The 15,991-nt window shown below is 56.7% G+C and overlaps 1 protein-coding gene across 2 annotated transcripts; it reads right to left on the bottom strand.

The window, feature by feature from the left end:
* Window positions 1-345: 345 nt before the first annotated feature.
* DLL1 (delta like canonical Notch ligand 1) lies at window positions 346-9,822 on the bottom strand. Of its 2 annotated transcripts, XM_074367932.1 has the most exons (12): window positions 9,301-9,822; window positions 8,262-8,666; window positions 7,793-8,089; window positions 7,013-7,073; window positions 6,547-6,804; window positions 4,634-4,694; window positions 3,992-4,122; window positions 3,719-3,888; window positions 3,387-3,603; window positions 1,597-2,392; window positions 1,096-1,213; window positions 346-1,011 (listed from the first exon to the last, which is right to left on the bottom strand). In XM_074367932.1, exons 2-12 carry the CDS (start codon window positions 8,313-8,315, stop codon window positions 1,006-1,008), a joined length of 2,169 nt encoding a protein of 722 aa, XP_074224033.1. In that variant the 5' UTR covers window positions 8,316-8,666; window positions 9,301-9,822; the 3' UTR covers window positions 346-1,005. The 2 variants fall into 2 exon arrangements, with proteins under 2 accessions (XP_074224033.1, XP_074224034.1); XM_074367933.1 differs by lacking the exon at window positions 9,301-9,822 and having other exon boundaries at window positions 6,565-6,804; window positions 8,262-9,230.
* Window positions 9,823-15,991: the final 6,169 nt, after the last annotated feature.

Below are 15,991 nucleotides of genomic sequence, written 5' to 3'. Positions count from 1 at the left end.
CAAAATGAGGCTTCGTCCCAGTCCTGATAAAGATCAGCCTCCAGAGGAAAGCAGCCAGCCCCGAGGTGTCTCTGCACCGACCGTGGGCAACGTGGCGTTCACAGCGACGAGGGGCTGCTCGGGGAACCAACAGCAGCACTCGGCCTGCCCTGACTGAGAGTCATCTCTGAGGGTTCTCCAGAGGGGCCGAGGGGCGAGGCAAGCTGCTTTTAATCAATCCGGTGAAACCGGGCAAAGACATCAGAAGCAGAAAAGCAGAGTCCATTCCTGTCCTCAGGGCCTCGGACCACGCGTGTGAGTGAGGGCAGGTCTGCTGTGAGGAGCACGAGGAATCACGCCTCTGGGTGTCGTTCATAACATTTATTTTGGAAAAATATTTTAAAAAGGAATTTTTTCATTAACAAAACAGTAAAAAACTCAAATAACATTTGCACAATATTCCATAAATACATTTATATACAAAAAATATAGTCACATAGACCCGAAGTGCCTTTGTACATATTTACCAAAAATTTAAATTATAAAAAATGAACATCACAAAATACTCAAGCTTTACAGATATCATGAAAAATATTTTTACAGGTCCAAAAAATAACACACATTTTTTTCCACCTAGAAAAAAAACACATTTTAGTATCAAAAAGGACGATGAAGGCAGTATTTGTGATTCTAATTCAAGAAAAGACTGGCTCATGAGAATCCAAAATATACACTTCAGGCAGTGCATGCTTCTTATGTAGTAATTAAGTCCATTCATTTAAATATATATTTTTTAAAAGCAACTGTCCATAGTGCAATGGAAACATCCTAAAAAGGCAGTGCAGCAGGCACCTGGAGCGCCCGTGGCCGCAGCCCGCCGGCCACGCCACAACGTCAGGAAGAGAGCCGGGCTTCTCAGCAGCGGTCCATGAAGCTCCTCCTCTCTCAGCAGCATTCGTCGGGGCATATATCCTTGGAATTTTACTTAGTCTAAGAGCAACGGGAATTTGCCGCGTGGCCTCCGCTTTACACCTAGAGGGGCCGCAGGACGGTGGGAAGTCAGCGCCAGCCGGTCTACGCTCCGGTCCCCACCCAGGCCGCCAGCTGCGCACTGACCTCTGTCGCGATGACACACTCATCCTTCTCCTCGGATATGACGTACACCGACTGGTACTTCGTGTCTTTTGAAGTGGAGTGCACAGAGTCCGGCCTTTTTCTTTCAGATGCTTCTCCACTAGGAGGAAAACAGAAGACAACCACAGTCAATCCGAGAAAACATTTCTGAGCAGGAAAACGACCAGAGCTTGGAGGAACACACCTAGCTGGCCCTCAGCACCCCAGTGTTGGGGCGCCCTCCCCAGCCGGCCCCCGCCCAGCCCAGCCCTCAGCACCCCAGTGTTGGGGCACCCTCCCCAGCCGGCCCCCACCCAGCCTGGCCCTCAGCACCCCAGTGTTGGGGTGCCCTCCCCAGCCGGCCCCCGCCCAGCCTGGCCCTCAGCACCCGTGTTGGGGCACCCTCCCCAGCCGTCCCCTGCCCAGCCTGGCCCTCAGCACCCATGTTGGGGTGCCCTCTGGGGCTGGTCTTCCCATGTGTCCCCTCTGGCCCATGGCACGCACCCTCTGAGTGTCGGGGTGCCCTTCTCCTCCCCCACAGAGCCCTGGGGCGGGCACTTGGCATCGCGCTTGCTGTGGGGGTCCCTCGTGGCGGTGGCACCCCTAGGGTCCTGCAGCAGGTTACAGCCCACAGCAGGGTCGAGGGCCTTGAGGCTGCTCTTCTCCACACCCGGTTCCGCGTGGAAATCCACCTTCTTATTGGTGTTCTTGATCTGCGTGGCCCCAATGACGCTGACGGAGATGTCCTTCTCCCGCTGGCAGTTGGCCAGGTTGTTCATGGTCTCTGTCTCCCCCCGGCAGGGGTCAGCAGGGGGCCGGCGCTTCTGCAGCCTCAGCCGCACGCAGACCACGGCAGCGGCACAGCCCAGCAGCAGCATGAGGACCAGCACCACGCCCGCACACACGGCCACCCAGGGGAACGGCCCGGCCTGGCCCTCCACATACTTCTCGGTCAGATCCACCACCACCGGCCCGAGGGGCGGCTCGGGGAGCAGGAACTGGCAGTTCGGGCCCCCGTAGCCCCGGGCACACTCGCACAGGTAGCGGAGGGCCCGCTCGTGGCAGGTGGCCCCGTTGTGGCAGGGCGCGTGCTCACACCTGCTGATGGGGGCACTGCAGTTCCTGCCCGTGTACCCGGGGGGGCAGGTGCAGGAGTATTCATTCACACCGTCGTGGCAGGTGCCCCCGTTGGCACACGGGGAGGAGGCACAGTCGTCCACGTTGTCATCACAGTGCCTCCCAGAGAAGCCAGCCTGGCAGCGGCAGAGGTAAGTGTCGCCGAGGTCCACACACTGTGCACCTGGAACGCGGGACACGGGCAGTGGCTTGTCACCCAGCAAATGTCCTGAAGCATTTGCTGCATCACACACCAGCCTAGACGAGGTTGTCACTTAAGAGAACACACGTCAGATATGAGCCCGTGGTGGGGAGTCTGGTCTAGCTCCATAAACACAGAACACAGGCTCCGGCCCCTACGTGTACTGGGCAAGATCTCTGCCTGCATCCCTGCCTCGTCATCAGAGCAAGCCAACAGAGGACTGGGCCACAGAAGAGGCTCAAGGCGATGGCGGGCTCACCCACAGTGACAGGCAGTGAAAGCAGGAATCGAAGACCCAAAGAGAGAAAAGAAGGAGGAAAGAAGCTAGGGAGGGGTCTTGGTCCTTCCAGAGTCAAGTCTGCTAAACCTTCCTCTCCAAAAATGAGACATCAGTGCCTCTGTTGGTTCAATGGATGGAAACAAGCAGGAAAAAAGGGCCAGAGCTCACAGGGCTGCCGCGCCTCTGCATGGCACACAGAGGGCAAAGCAAAATGACTCCTCTCCAAGCATCAGCGTGTCTAACGGAGAAGCTCCAGAAGTTTCCAGACCCGTTGGCCGGTCGGGGGCCCAGCTTCCCTCCCTGTGAGTTTGCTTAGGGCATCCCACCCCTCGTAGAGACCACAGCTCCTCGCACAGACACACCAGCTCTACGTGGTGGTGGCACGAGCTGCCCTCCGACACACAGTGGCAGAGCTGGCGCTGGGGCAGACCGCTGGTGCTCAGGATCTTGGGCGCCTGAGACACACTGCAGGCAAGTCCTTGCCTCTCCTGCCTGTGGCATTCCCTGCAGAGAATGAATATTCCTGCCTGTCTTTCTCACTCCCTGGGCATTTCCAGGCCGAGGATAAAATTTCTAAGAAGAGTTTCTCACTGTTCAGACAAAAGGGCTCCTGAAATTCGAAGTAACTTGCAAACTGATGAACTGGGCTGGAAACTAAGCGCACATGCTTCTGAGGCACTCTCCGGCGGCCCTTACCATTGGGACAGGGCGAGGAGCTGCAGGAGTCCATCTTCTTCTCACAGTTGAAGCCAGAGAAGCCCAAGGGGCAGCGGCAGGTGTACCCCCCTTCGGGGTTGTCCGAGCACCGTCCCCCATTGAAGCAGGGGCCATCGGCACAGGCCATGGCACTCAGCTCACAAATCTGGCCGTAGAAGCCAGGTGGGCAGGTGCAAGAGTAGCTGTTCTCGAGGTCCTGAGGAACGGAGAAGGTGAAGAAAGCTTTCTTACGTTGCTCCAAGGGAACCGCGCGGCCCGTATCAAACCAGGACTCCCGGCGCAGCAGGGGTGCCCACGGTGGCCAGACTCACCGTGCAGCTCCCTCCATTCCTACAGGGGCTGGTGCTGCACTCGTCCACCTCCGTCTCGCAGTTGGCCCCCGTGTACCCGGGCCGGCATGAGCAAGTGTAGCTTCCCTGGCCTGTGTTGCTGCAGGTGGCCCCATTCCTGCAGGGCCTGTGGTGTGTGCAATAGTTCAGGTCTGCGAGAAAGGAGACAGGAAGCCCAGGGTTAAATTCTTGAGACTGTACTTCCCGGGGCCCAAGACGGGGAGCCAGGCTGCCCGGAAGGAACAGGAGGCTTACCCTGGTTGCAGAAGAGGCCCCCCCAGCCTTCCTGGCAATTGCACTGCCAGGGCTGCTGGCAGGTGCCATGGAGACAGCCTGGGTACCGAATGCACTGGTCACAGTACCGGCCCTGCCAGCCCACTCTGCACCTTAGAAGAGAAGATGGAGTCAGTGGATGCTGACACTACTGGGTTCCTAGCAACACATTTTGCACACATGAAAATCTCTGCAAACAGCATCCACACCGCTGGTTCCCAAATGAGGCAGAACCCTGGAAGGCACTCAAATACAAACTGAGGCCCGGGTCCCATACAGAGGGTCTGGTTATGGGTGCCAGGGCCAACCAAGGCAGCATCGCTAAGTGATTCTAATGTGCCGCGAAGTTTGAAAACCACCTACGTGCTCTCCTTTTCTGTGCCAGTTCTTTTTAACCTCCATCTGCAAGTTCCACAACCGCCAAGGAGCTCACATGCTGACAATCCTTGACCCTCTGCACATCCATATATTTTTTAAATAGAAACACCAGAAAAAAACAGGCCCCCAACTAGCTAATCTTAACTGAGTTTCTTACAAGATCATCTAGAGTTGCCTTACAAATATATTAGGTGGAAAAGGACAACAAGAAAAAGGAAATTAAAAAAGCAATTTTTACAAACTTACTTGCATTCCCCTGGCTTGTCGCAAAACCCATGCTGCTCATCGCACCCTGGCAAGCAGATGGCTGCAAGAAGAAAAGGCACAGGGTCAGCCCACCAGAGCGCCCCCCAGCACAGCAGGCTGCAAACTGTGCCGGCTCCGCAGCAAGCCCATGAGCGAGCATATCGGAGGCCGCTGGTAACACGGACTTTACTCAGCCCAGGAGCATTCTTCTTAACACAGCGGCTCAAGGACAAAAGAGCACGGAAGCCCCCACCCCCACCGGCCCCTTTTCTTCTAAGAGAGGGTCAGAAGTCCTTCCCCCCCCTCCTCCCCCACTTCCCAATTCTATGCACAAAGCTCCACCTCTTAATACCCAGAAAGTGTGTGTTAGATAAGGGTGGACAGCTGGTATGCAGAGTACCAGGGCAAGACAGCTGCTCCATTGTCTGCTCTCTCCCAGCAGCTGCCCCAGTGCAACAATACCGGCCCCTCGCCCCATGCCCCCACCCCTCACACACACCCTTAGCATGCACACACCACACATACATACACACGCACACACGCACGCACACGCACGCGCACACGCACGCACGTGCACCCTTTCCGCCAATGGGAATGGGTGTGTGTCCCTGCTGCCTATCCCCAGAGAGATCTAATCGGTGGCACGCGCGAGCTGGGGGCGGAGAGAGAATCCAGTGTTTGAATAAGAAGAAAAAGTTTAAGTTTATGGCTACCCCACGGCGAGGAGAAGGGAGGGGAGCCAGGAGGGAGGCAGCAGAGGTTGGGGGCTGGCGGGGAGGCGAGGTTGGGGGGTGGCGGGGAGGCGAGGCTGGAGGCTGAGGCTTCGAGCTGGCTTCCTTCCCCTGGTTATGAAACTCATTAACAAGCCACTCCACAAGTTTTTAAGACAACAGAGGCAGCTCAGGCCAAGGCGGGCTCCAAGGAACTGTGGAAAGTTGAGCAACAAGGACGCTGAGCGTGAAGACCTACCCTCACCCCAGGGACAAATTAAAACTAAGAAACTACCCAGCAAGAAAAGGTTAGCTGTCTCCCGGGCAGAAGGAAAGTTCACTGGGGTTTCTGGGGAGCTCCAGGGCCCACCCCACCCAGCTATGGGGAAATCTAACACCTGGGACTGCAGGATGACAGTGAGGCTACCTGAGTTCCGCTGAACCAGGCCTAGGAGCCAGCCGGTCCTCATAACCCCCATCCCACCTTCCCTGGTTTCCTGCATCCTGGACAGCCACCCTGCCCACCTGGAGAATCCCCAGCTGTGGGCAGGCAGGGCCTAAGTCACTTTTGTAAAAGTATTTCCTCCCAGGCAAGACGCTCTGTGAACATCCCTCAAGTAGATGCATGGTGCCCAAGACGGGCAGGTGGGCCCCTCCTGGGCAGGGCTGGTAGAGCCAGGCCTCGACACACACCCACCCGTGTCCACAGACCCCCACAAGCAACAGTGTCACAAACAGTGCTCGTGCATCACATGTAATATTTGTAAACACGCCGGCTCCACAGAAGGCTGAGCTCCAGAGAGAAATAAAGCACTTTTCAACGAGACGCTGTCCCGGCAAAGAGAACTTGGTAAAAGCACACCCTGCACACAGCCTCCACTCTGTTCCTCCCTTCCTTCCTCCCTCCCTTCCCTCAGGCTTACTTCCTGACCCCTGGCCCTGTCTCCAAAATCCTTCCTGATTAAGAAAGGCAGCTTCCCATAGCGGAAGTTAAAACGTCTGAGCTGACCCCGACCGGCCACTGCCTAACTGTGAGGTCTCAGCAGTTCTCTCGGGTTCCCTGGCCTTGGTTTCCCCACCAGAACATCTTGCGAGAGCTAAAATCCCGGGATCCCCGCAGCTCAGAGAACGCTCCCCCACTGCCCCGGAGTGCAGGCCTGGAGAGGGGAGACTGAGGGGCAGCAGCCTCCCACAGGGACTCACGCTCGGTGCAGTACTGGCCTTTCCAGCCAGGGTTGCAGACTTTTTCCCCTCTCTCCCCACAGGTGAAGTGGCCGAAGGCGTCATCGCGGGGGCGGCAGAAGACGGAGCAGCCTTCCCCGTAGTAATGCTCGTCACACACGAAGCGGTAGGAGTACTTGAGGTCGGTGCGGCCGCTGCTGTGCTGGTCCTGGGACCACTCCTCGCCCACCGTCAGGTGCCGCTGCGTGGCCAGGCGGCTGATGAGTCTCTCTGGGTTCTCTGTGGGAGGAGGTGCTTGGTTGGCTCTGACTGAGAACGCAGGGGCTTGGGGAGGGAGGGAGGTGGAAAGGAAGCCAGGGAAGGAGGCCCAAGACTCATCCTGAACCTTTCCGGGGAACATGCAGAATGAAAAATGTAGACGATGCTTTCCCAGGAGATCTGAAGTCAGATGTATACTAACTGGGAAAGCAGTCTGCACAGTCTTTACCTGTTGCCAGGTCGTCGGGAGAATCCGTGTGGAGAGCTTCAATGATCAGAGAGAAGGTGCCCTGGGAGAAAGGGGGAGGAGACATAAGACAGAAATGTTAAAATAAAAAATCAAAGCTCTCGGGACAGCCAAGTAAGCGGTGGCAGCTCTGCGTGCGCCGTGTGTCCTGGGTGGGGGTGGGGCTCTGGACATCGCTTGCCTGATTTCAGTTTCCTTAAGGAAATGGAAGAGCGTTTAAAAGAATGGTTTCCTGACGTGTTTTTTCAGCCTGTTAATACAGGATATCGCGTTTAAAAATAAGAAAGAAAGAAGGAAAAAGAAAAAAGACCGCGCGGAGCAGGCGGGGCTGCAGGGAGCTGTCAGCGGCCTTCCCGGGAATGAACCCAACAGAGGGGCTGGGGGCTGTCAGGCTCCTAGGGTAACAGAACCACCAGCCGGACCAGGAGCTGGGGAACTCGAACCTTCCCACGTGAAAGGGTCTGTTCCACTTGGGGGCTCGGCATCGAGGCCGGATACGGAAATGTCCCGGGTCCTCGGCCTCTCTGCCTCATCGCGCCCCGGCTGTCACCCTTCCCCCACCCCTACCGGCCGCCAGCGGGTCACTCCGGGCGTGGAGGCAGCGCCCCAGGCCCCTGAAGACCGCGGCGCCCACCTGCCCGAGTCCACCCGAGCGCCCCTGTCGTGCGCCCCCGCCGCGCCGGGGAGCCGGGCCGGTCTGCCGCCTCCACCCCTACCTGCCGCCCGCCCCGCCCGCCCAGCGCCCGCAGGTTTGGCGCTCACCGGCCAGGTGAAGCCAAAGGGGAAGCGGATGGGGTTGCTGAAGGCGGGGTCGGCTCCCTCGCCGTCCGGGAGGCTGAAGGAGTCGATGCCCAGCACTGGCGTGACAGCGCTGCCGTAGGTGCAGGGCGGCTCGGGGGACACGCTGGCCTGATAGTGCTTCAGGCACACGCGGAAGAAGGTCCGGCAGGCGCACGGCGGGGGCCCGGCACCCCCTCGGCAGCAGTTGCGGTTCCCCAGCAGCCCCTTCTTGTTGACGAACTCCTGCAGCTTCAGCTCGAACACCCCGGAACTCCAGACCTACGGAGGAGGCTGTGGCGTGGGGCTCTGGGCGCAGGGACCCGGTCTCGCCGCGTCCTTTCCCCCGTGGGACCCGCGCCCCGGGTCCCCATCTGACCCCATAGGGCCCCGGGGCGCCCCGCTGACAGCCTACCTGACAGCGCGGCCCTGGGGACCCCACCTGGCCACTTACCTGGCACAGGAGGGCCGAGAGCACGGCGAGGGCCAGGGCGCACCGCCGGCCCATGGTGCACCGCCGGACGCGCTCGCTCTTCTGGTGTCCCCCTCCTCTTCTCAAGTCAGCAGGGAATCTCGGGGAGGAATGTGGCCCTAGGAACGTGGGCAGGAAAGGGCCGCCGCGTTGCCCCGGGCAGGGATAATCCGGACTTCTTTCCTAAAAGGTCCGTCTCCGGCTCTTTCCGAGGCCGAGGCTCCTTAGATCCGCCCCGCGGAGGCGACGGCAGCTCCGGGGATGAACGAATTTTAACAAGGCTCCCCGGAGAGATTGCTCCTGGAGCGGCAACTTTCGGTTTTCCCCTCTTTCTTTCAATCCTCCAGTAGGTAGGGGTCGTCTGCTTCCTGGTTTTGTCTCAAGCTTCTTCGTAGGAGGGGGGGAAAAAAAAAGAAAAGAAAAGAGAGAAAGAAGGAAGAAAAAAAAGAGGAGAGAGAAAGCGTCCAGAATATTCAGCCCAATTCCCAACGAGCTGAAGGGCTCCCCGCGAGTCCGATTAGCGAGCAGCGGTCTGGAAATCCCACGCGCGAGGCGGTAATCCGAGGCCGGCGGAGCGCCTGCGGGTGCGGCCCAGCCGGCTCACTCGGCGGCCGCGGTCCGGGCAGCGCCCTGGACCCGAATCTTTCCGAGGGACCCAGCCAGTGCCATCCAGGTCAACACCCGGGGTCCCGGCCCGGGTCGCGGCGGAGGCTGCGCGCCAGGCTGCGCGTCCGGTGCGGCGCCGGCCGGGGATCCACAGGCGCGCAGGGGCTCGGGCTCACCCCGCGCCGCCGCCTTATATCCCGCCGGCCGGCCGCATGGCTAATGAGATGCAAATGAGCAGCCCCCCAATCTGGCGAAAGCTGTCACAAAGGAGCCACTTTTCCAAACCCTCCTCTCAATGGATCGCCAAATGGTCAGTGAGCTGTAAAATGTGCAACCCTCCTCCCCGCCCCCACCCTCCCCGCCCCCGGCCCTCCCCTGCCCCCGCCCCCAACACCCCCCACCACACCAAACGCACTCATTTACATTCCTGCAAAATGTTCACCGCAAGAATCCCCTCTGCGCCCGAGGCCGGTGCTGCCGCCCGGGCTCCTCGGCGCTCCCTCCCGGCCACAGGCTCACAGAGGCCCCTGGACGCGCGGGGGTGGCGCTCCTCCCCTGCCCTGCGGAGAGCAACCCGGCGGGTGAGGCCGCGTCGGGCCTCGGGAACTCTCCGGCCGCCGCTGCGCCTGCCTCCGTCCCCCTCGCGGGCCGCAGCCGGGGCCTGGGGAGGGGGGCGAAGTCAGAGGCCCAGTTTCCTCTGGGCCGCCCCTTCTCCCCGGCAACCTCTTCCTAAGGAGGAGTCTCCGGGGCGGGGGACCCGGGCTCAAGAGGGAGGGGGCGGGCGCGAGCAGTGGGGAGAAGGTGGCGGGAGCGCAGCGGCAGTTTCGGGAAGTTTGGGAAGGTCTGTCACCCAGACCTCCCAGCCGAGGACAGCGACTCCGCGTCTGGAACACAGAGCCCGTACGTAGGGCGGGGCCGGGGGCAAGCGAGGCGCCCGAGAGGACCCCGTTACCTTGACACAGGGTGTCCCCGCACCAGTCCGCGGCCGCTGGGGGGCGGGGTCTGGGTAGCCGCTACCCACAAGCCGGGGGATCCTGACGCCTTGAACAACCCCTCCCCTCAGCCCCCAAAATACACACACACACACACCCTTCCCGGCGCGATTCTTGGCCACGGCCACCTTTCCTGGGTCTCCGGACCCTTTCTCCTGCGTATCCCCCCTCGGCCTCCCTCTGCTTGGTAAAAAGTGAGTTTGGTGTGTGTCGTTCGCGTGGCTGTCATTAAGGCAGTCTGTTATTGTGCGAGGCTGAATCAGTGGCTCTTTGTGCGCTCAGCTGTATGGTAATGCAGACCGCACCTGCTCCCCGCACAATGCGGAGAGAAAGAGCTCCCCTCCGCGCGCGCCGCGGCCTCTGCAACAATGTCCGGCACATGTTTTAAAGACCCTCCGGCCCGACACCCCCCCCTCAACCCACAACCTTTGAACAACCATCACCTTATTAGGTTTTTACACGTCCGTCAGACGCTAGAACTTTTGTTTTGATTTTTTTTTTTAGGGGAAATGAGTTTATTGGGAGGGCCGAGAACACACGTATCACACAATGAGCTATCTAAATTGTTCTCATGCTTGCGGGCGCGGTGCAGAATTAAGGTGGGGGCATGGACTCCTACTCTGGCATCCAGCTCTGTGCTGGGCGCGCTTTGCGGTCTCTTTCCCATCCCTATCTGCTCCTTCAACCTCCCCCTCAACACCAAAGGCAGCTTCATCCAGGATGAAAGGTGTGAGTGTTGGAGTAAATGTCACTTTGATGGGAGCACAGCCCCAGGGCGCCTGCCCACAATGGCCTCGCTGTAGGTGTGCTACCTCCGCCTTACTGGTGGGAACGCGCAATATCCTGGCAAAACGTGACTTTCTTTGCAGCAGATGTTGAGATCACAAAGTACCATATAATGCAAAGAGGAAAAATTCTCAGATACCAAGTAAAACCACCGTAGACAGCAATCTGAAAATCAGAAGTCATCCTCAGCCATCCCTCTAGCCTTTAGGTAACAGGCTCTCCAATACCTGTAAAGTTTTAGAATCCACAGATTTTAGGTTTTCCACTGATACCTCCCTAGAGAAGCAAAGAATTAATCAAAAGTAATGTGTATGTAATATTTAAGGCTGAAATGAGAAAAGTAGGCTTGGACTCCACCAGAACCCTATATGGTTTGGTTCAGAACAAATGGAGACTTCAAAACCTCCTGTGCCCCCATGACGGTGGCAGTCCCCGCATGGCCACCCTCTGGGGACTTTGCAAGGACTCGCTGCATCACCATAGGGCTGGGCCAGCGCGAATCCTAATTTAATCTTGCCACCTAGTGTCAGCATCCTTTTTTCACTACATCCATGTTTCCTCTGAAAGCTAATTTCTGAGAACTCTGCTCCCTACTGCATGGAAGCTGGTGAGAGAGAGAGTGTGTGTAAAAGAAGGGGGAGAGAGAGAGAGAGAGGAGAGATGGGTGGGGAGGAAGGTGAGAAGGTTCCAGGAACAGGGGAGGGCAAAAGAAGAAAGGAATGTGAGCTCCAAATCCTCTGTGCTTAGAGGCTGAGAGTAGATTTCAGTAAGAAATGAAATATCAGGAACCTTTTAATTAGAAAATGGAAGTGGGAAACAGGCTCATCTGAATGCCTGTTTAGAAAACTGGAAATAAAAAGTTTCACGTGCAAGAGCTTAAACCTTGGGGGGGGGAAGATTTGCCCCCAAATCTTTAACAACCACCCCCCCCCTCAGTATCAAGTATTTGTTAAATTGACATGGCACAGATTTCTCGATTACAAGGGCAAAGCGGAACTGAAAGGCATCGTAAAATCCATCAGAATCCTGCCCAAAGCGTTCATTCTTTTCCAACTTAATTTATGCCATGCAATTCTGTATTGGGGAAATCAAGCAGAAAGCCCTTTTCTTGTCCTTCCTCCTCCTGCTCTTCTTTCCTCTACTTTTTTCTTCCTCTTCTCTCTCCATCTTCTTCTCCTTCTCCCCCCCCCCCCACGTTGGTCCCTCTCCCCCTCTCCCTTTCAAAGCTGAGCTAACGGGAGACTGTTTAACTTCAGTGTTTCTATAGGAGTCTGTTGTAGTTTAACTCCTGCACACCAGTAGCTGAGATGAACAAAGGAGAGACTCGAGGTCCAACTATTCATCCTTTCTTTGCACTTTAATTTTCATTGATTGGGAAGACAAGGGGAGCCCTTAGGGATTCAGGCTGAAGGGGGATGACACGCCTTTAGACGCCATCAGCCCCCTAGCCAGCCATCTGCTCCAAACCAAATGGCGTTTTTTCACTCCCTAACTGCATGTCTGTATACTCCGCAACTAAGCGCTCTGAACCCCCTAAATGCAGGAGGGAGCTTAAGCTAGGGTGTGTTAAATAGACTTGCCTCCGTGTTGGCTGTAGCAGCCAGATTCCCTCCTCCCCACACACCATAAATCCTCACCTTGCTCATTAGGAAAAAGCAGGAAACTTTCTTTTAAATACTTTTTGATGTCTCAGCAAATATACTGTACAAAGTGAGGCTCATTAGGGCTTAGAAGGCACCCAATATATCAGATATAGGAGTGGAGAGAGGGATTTGTCGCCTGGTGTTGGTGTTTTATTTTTGCCAGGCGTGCAGAGCTCATAGCCTGAAAGACCCAGTGCCCAGAGTAGACTCAGTTGTGTAATCAGAAGCATGGCCACAACAGCTACAGCTGAGTTCTCTGTTTGCTGGAGACCCTGATTATTTTATCCACCATTTTATTAGGCCATGTAGGAATAAAAACACACAACCATCATTTTATCAAATTAAATACACCCATTCTCAGCAGTGAGTGTGACCTGCTCCTGTGGTCACCCAAGCCTGTTTCCATCCTCTTTGCCCAAAGAAAGGTTGTGTTCCTGAGGTATGTGTGTGGTTCGAGGTTGTGGCTGGGGGGAGGGGGGTCTGGGCAGATTGCAATAAACAATGGCCAGAATAGGCTCCAGACTCTAAGCCAGCCCCAGGTTCAGTTTTCTGTGTAAACAAGTCTGGAGACTTGAGTGGGGTTTGTGTTTTCTTAGACCAACTGAATACTGTATACCCAACAGAGAGGTTCTCTTATTCCTAAGAAGAATTAAGGTCCTTGTTCAGAACAAGAAAATAAAAAAACTTCCAGGCAGCAAATCTGGTGTTGATCAAACATGCCAGCTTACTTGAAAAAGAAGAAGGGACCCTAAAGCAAGTTTATTAATTGGTGTTAGTGTCACATCTCCCACCAACACATCGGTCTGCCCTTTCTCCATTGGTCACAGATTTGGAATCCTGCAGCTAGTAAAGTGGTAAGGAACTGGCCCACTTGGTGTGCATATAGGAAGCTCTTACAGATACCTGCGGATAAAACCCCACTGGTACCGGCTGGCTATTAGGGATATTTCCTTACTTCTTAAGGACTGAACCCCAGAGGAACATTTACAAGACACACTGACTCGAATGAATACACGGTGTGTCAGCACCTGATTAAGTTATGTACGGATCGCTCTATCGAAGATTCATGCTAACCCCAAGCCGTCCATTCGTCCACGGCAGGAAAGCGGGACAGATCTAACCTCTGTTCAGACACCGAGGCTTCCCTCTTGCTGCGGATAAATGCTAGGCGGCACACCCATTACGGCCCCACAGCTCAACCTCCCCTGCCCTCCCTGGGGCATTTCCCTCGGAGGAGGGCCGGCCCCCAGGCACTCAGGACCGCGACTGGTGACCGGCAGGTTCGCGTGGGGTGGAGGGTGCGGGGGACCGGAGGACTGAGCCCAGGGAAGAATTTGTGGGCCTGATGCCTCCCCTCGGGTCTCCCTTCCACCCACCGGGCACAGACACCCACGGCGAGGGGAGGAAGCATGGCCCGGCCACGTGGTCTGGAGCGGGGACCCCGCGCCCTGGGGCGCAGCGCGGGCCTGGGTTGCGGAGGCATGCGCTGGTTTGCATGAGAAAGGCGGTCGCGTGGCTCAGCTGGCGGCGCGGAGGCCGCTCCTCCGACCCCGGGATCATCTGCCCGGCGGTCCGCGCTCATCTCCATGACAAAGCGCTGTTTACCTGGCGCGGCTCCGGGCGCCTTTGTCCGGATCGGATGACCGCGCAGCTGCTCCGCGCGCCGGCCGGAGCGGCCCCCGACTGAACGCACTGGGCCTGGCGCTCTGGAGGGCTGCCTGGAGGGGGTGCGGCACGGGTGGGCGTTCTGGAGGGCTGCCTGGAGGGGGCCGCGGTGGCAGGCAGGGCACTCGCCGCAGGGGCGTGCGCGCCGGGTTGGGAGGGCAAGTCGGCGGGTGACCCGGTGCCGCCGGGAGTGAGGCGGCGGCGAGGGGGGGGGGTGTCCAGATCACCTGCACAGAGGCACGGCCGCACCTGGGAGTCTCAAGCTCGTGACCGTGTCAGACAATGAGGATGAGAAAGAAAGGGCGGCGAGGGAGACGCGGGCCCTCCCGAGGCCTCGTTCCGGGACGCGCCCCACCCGGCGGTCGCGGGCACCTGTCGCCGGTCCGGGCACCCGTCAATCAACCGGTCCGCGGGGCGGGGCGCGGGCCGGGCCGGAACCGCCTGGACGCCGCCCCGCCCCGCCCGCGTGTCCCCGCCGGACCCGAGCAGCCCTGCGCGACTGCGCCGTCCTCCCCTGCCTCCCACCTCCTTTCTGCGAGCATCTGCCCGCAGAGGAACAGATGTGGGCACCTGCGGTGACAGGCTGCATATGTTCCATCCTATTCACAGGCATTCAGACGTGGCTACAATGAGCGGCCTTTGTGCGCACAGTCACTAAATATATTAATCTGCACTCCCCAGAGCACCGGGCTGTTTAATTTTTCACTAGCAATAACATCTGATCTAATCCTTAAATCGGCTCCCAAAAGCCTGCCCTCCCGCCCTCCTTTTTCTCCCTCTTTCTCCCCACCCCCCATCCCGAAAAACGTGTGAAGCTATTCAACCTTCCACCTGTTGCCTGCTGAACTGGGCGTGGGTTCCTGCAACATCTGATGTTGGTCGGGGCAGGGGGTGGAGGTGGGGGGCGACGGCGGGAGCGACCATGCAGGGACGCTTCTGGGCCACATGGGCACCGCGAGGGCATGTGTATCAGAAGGAAAATAAACACAACGTGCGAGGGTGGCTCCCGAATGTTGTGCAAACAAAGAACGATGATTATTAAACAGCTTCCAAAGCAGCCCTGCATACCCGTCCTCTCTGTGGAAACGCCTTAAAAATGTACAAGTTCCCATTTATCTTTTTGTTTATTAAACTCTGGTGGTTATTACAGACACCGCTCAATAGGCCACACAGCCAAAAGGTAACATAAATCTCAGATGTAAGACTGAGATTTTTTTTAGCAATTTTGTTGCATGACTCTTTTATCTTAGCATCTCGTATTCTGTTTTGGTTTGTTTTCAGCCACAATGAATCCCTTAGTGCCATTGTGGGTGTCACAATGCAGACGGACATCAGGCTGTGAATGAAGACAGAGGCAGTTTAAACAAACCAAGCTCTTTCTTTCCTTCCCATCCATTGTACTATGAAAGGACCTTCTGCATTCGGCTGCTAGGAGACGGCTTTGCAAAGCCCTTCTCCAATAAATGGGCTGGAGGGAAAGGGACCCCAATAAACAGCCTAAGTATTGGAGAAAAAAGGGGGACAAATTTGGGCAAGTGGTTTTTCACCTTCACATCAACATGTTTCCTAATCTCAAAATGTAGGACATACTTTCCAGCTTTTCAAGAGTTTCCTCCCTTTTTGCCATTTGAATTCTTACTCCCTCCCCTCCACCACCTCCCAGGAAACACAGAATGGGGACAGCACTGGCTCACCATCAAAATCTGTTTTCAAAGTGGGTCTCTGTGTTAGGAAAATGGGGTAGGAGGTGCGGGGCTGTTTATCAGTCATCATCACTGATAACTAATGACTGTAAAGTGCTCTCAAAATGGATACAGGGTGGGGGGTGGAGTGTTGCTAAGGAGGTAGGGGCCTGGTTAAGAGTTTGTATACTTAAGGAACAATCATAAGCTATGATTTTTGTGGTGGTTGGAACTGTTCCTATTAACACTAGTAGGTTAACTGAAGCAATAAACACGGCTGTTTTCAGGTGAAGGGCCCAGCCTGAGGATGTTAGGAATGGTCCACAACCTGCACTTCT

The sequence above is a fragment of the Camelus bactrianus genome, chromosome 8, assembly GCF_048773025.1.
Source record: "Camelus bactrianus isolate YW-2024 breed Bactrian camel chromosome 8, ASM4877302v1, whole genome shotgun sequence".
In the NCBI taxonomy this organism is placed as follows: Eukaryota; Metazoa; Chordata; class Mammalia; order Artiodactyla; family Camelidae; genus Camelus; species Camelus bactrianus.
Note: the sequence above shows the minus strand (reverse complement) of the source record. Positions and strands in the feature narration are given on the sequence as shown.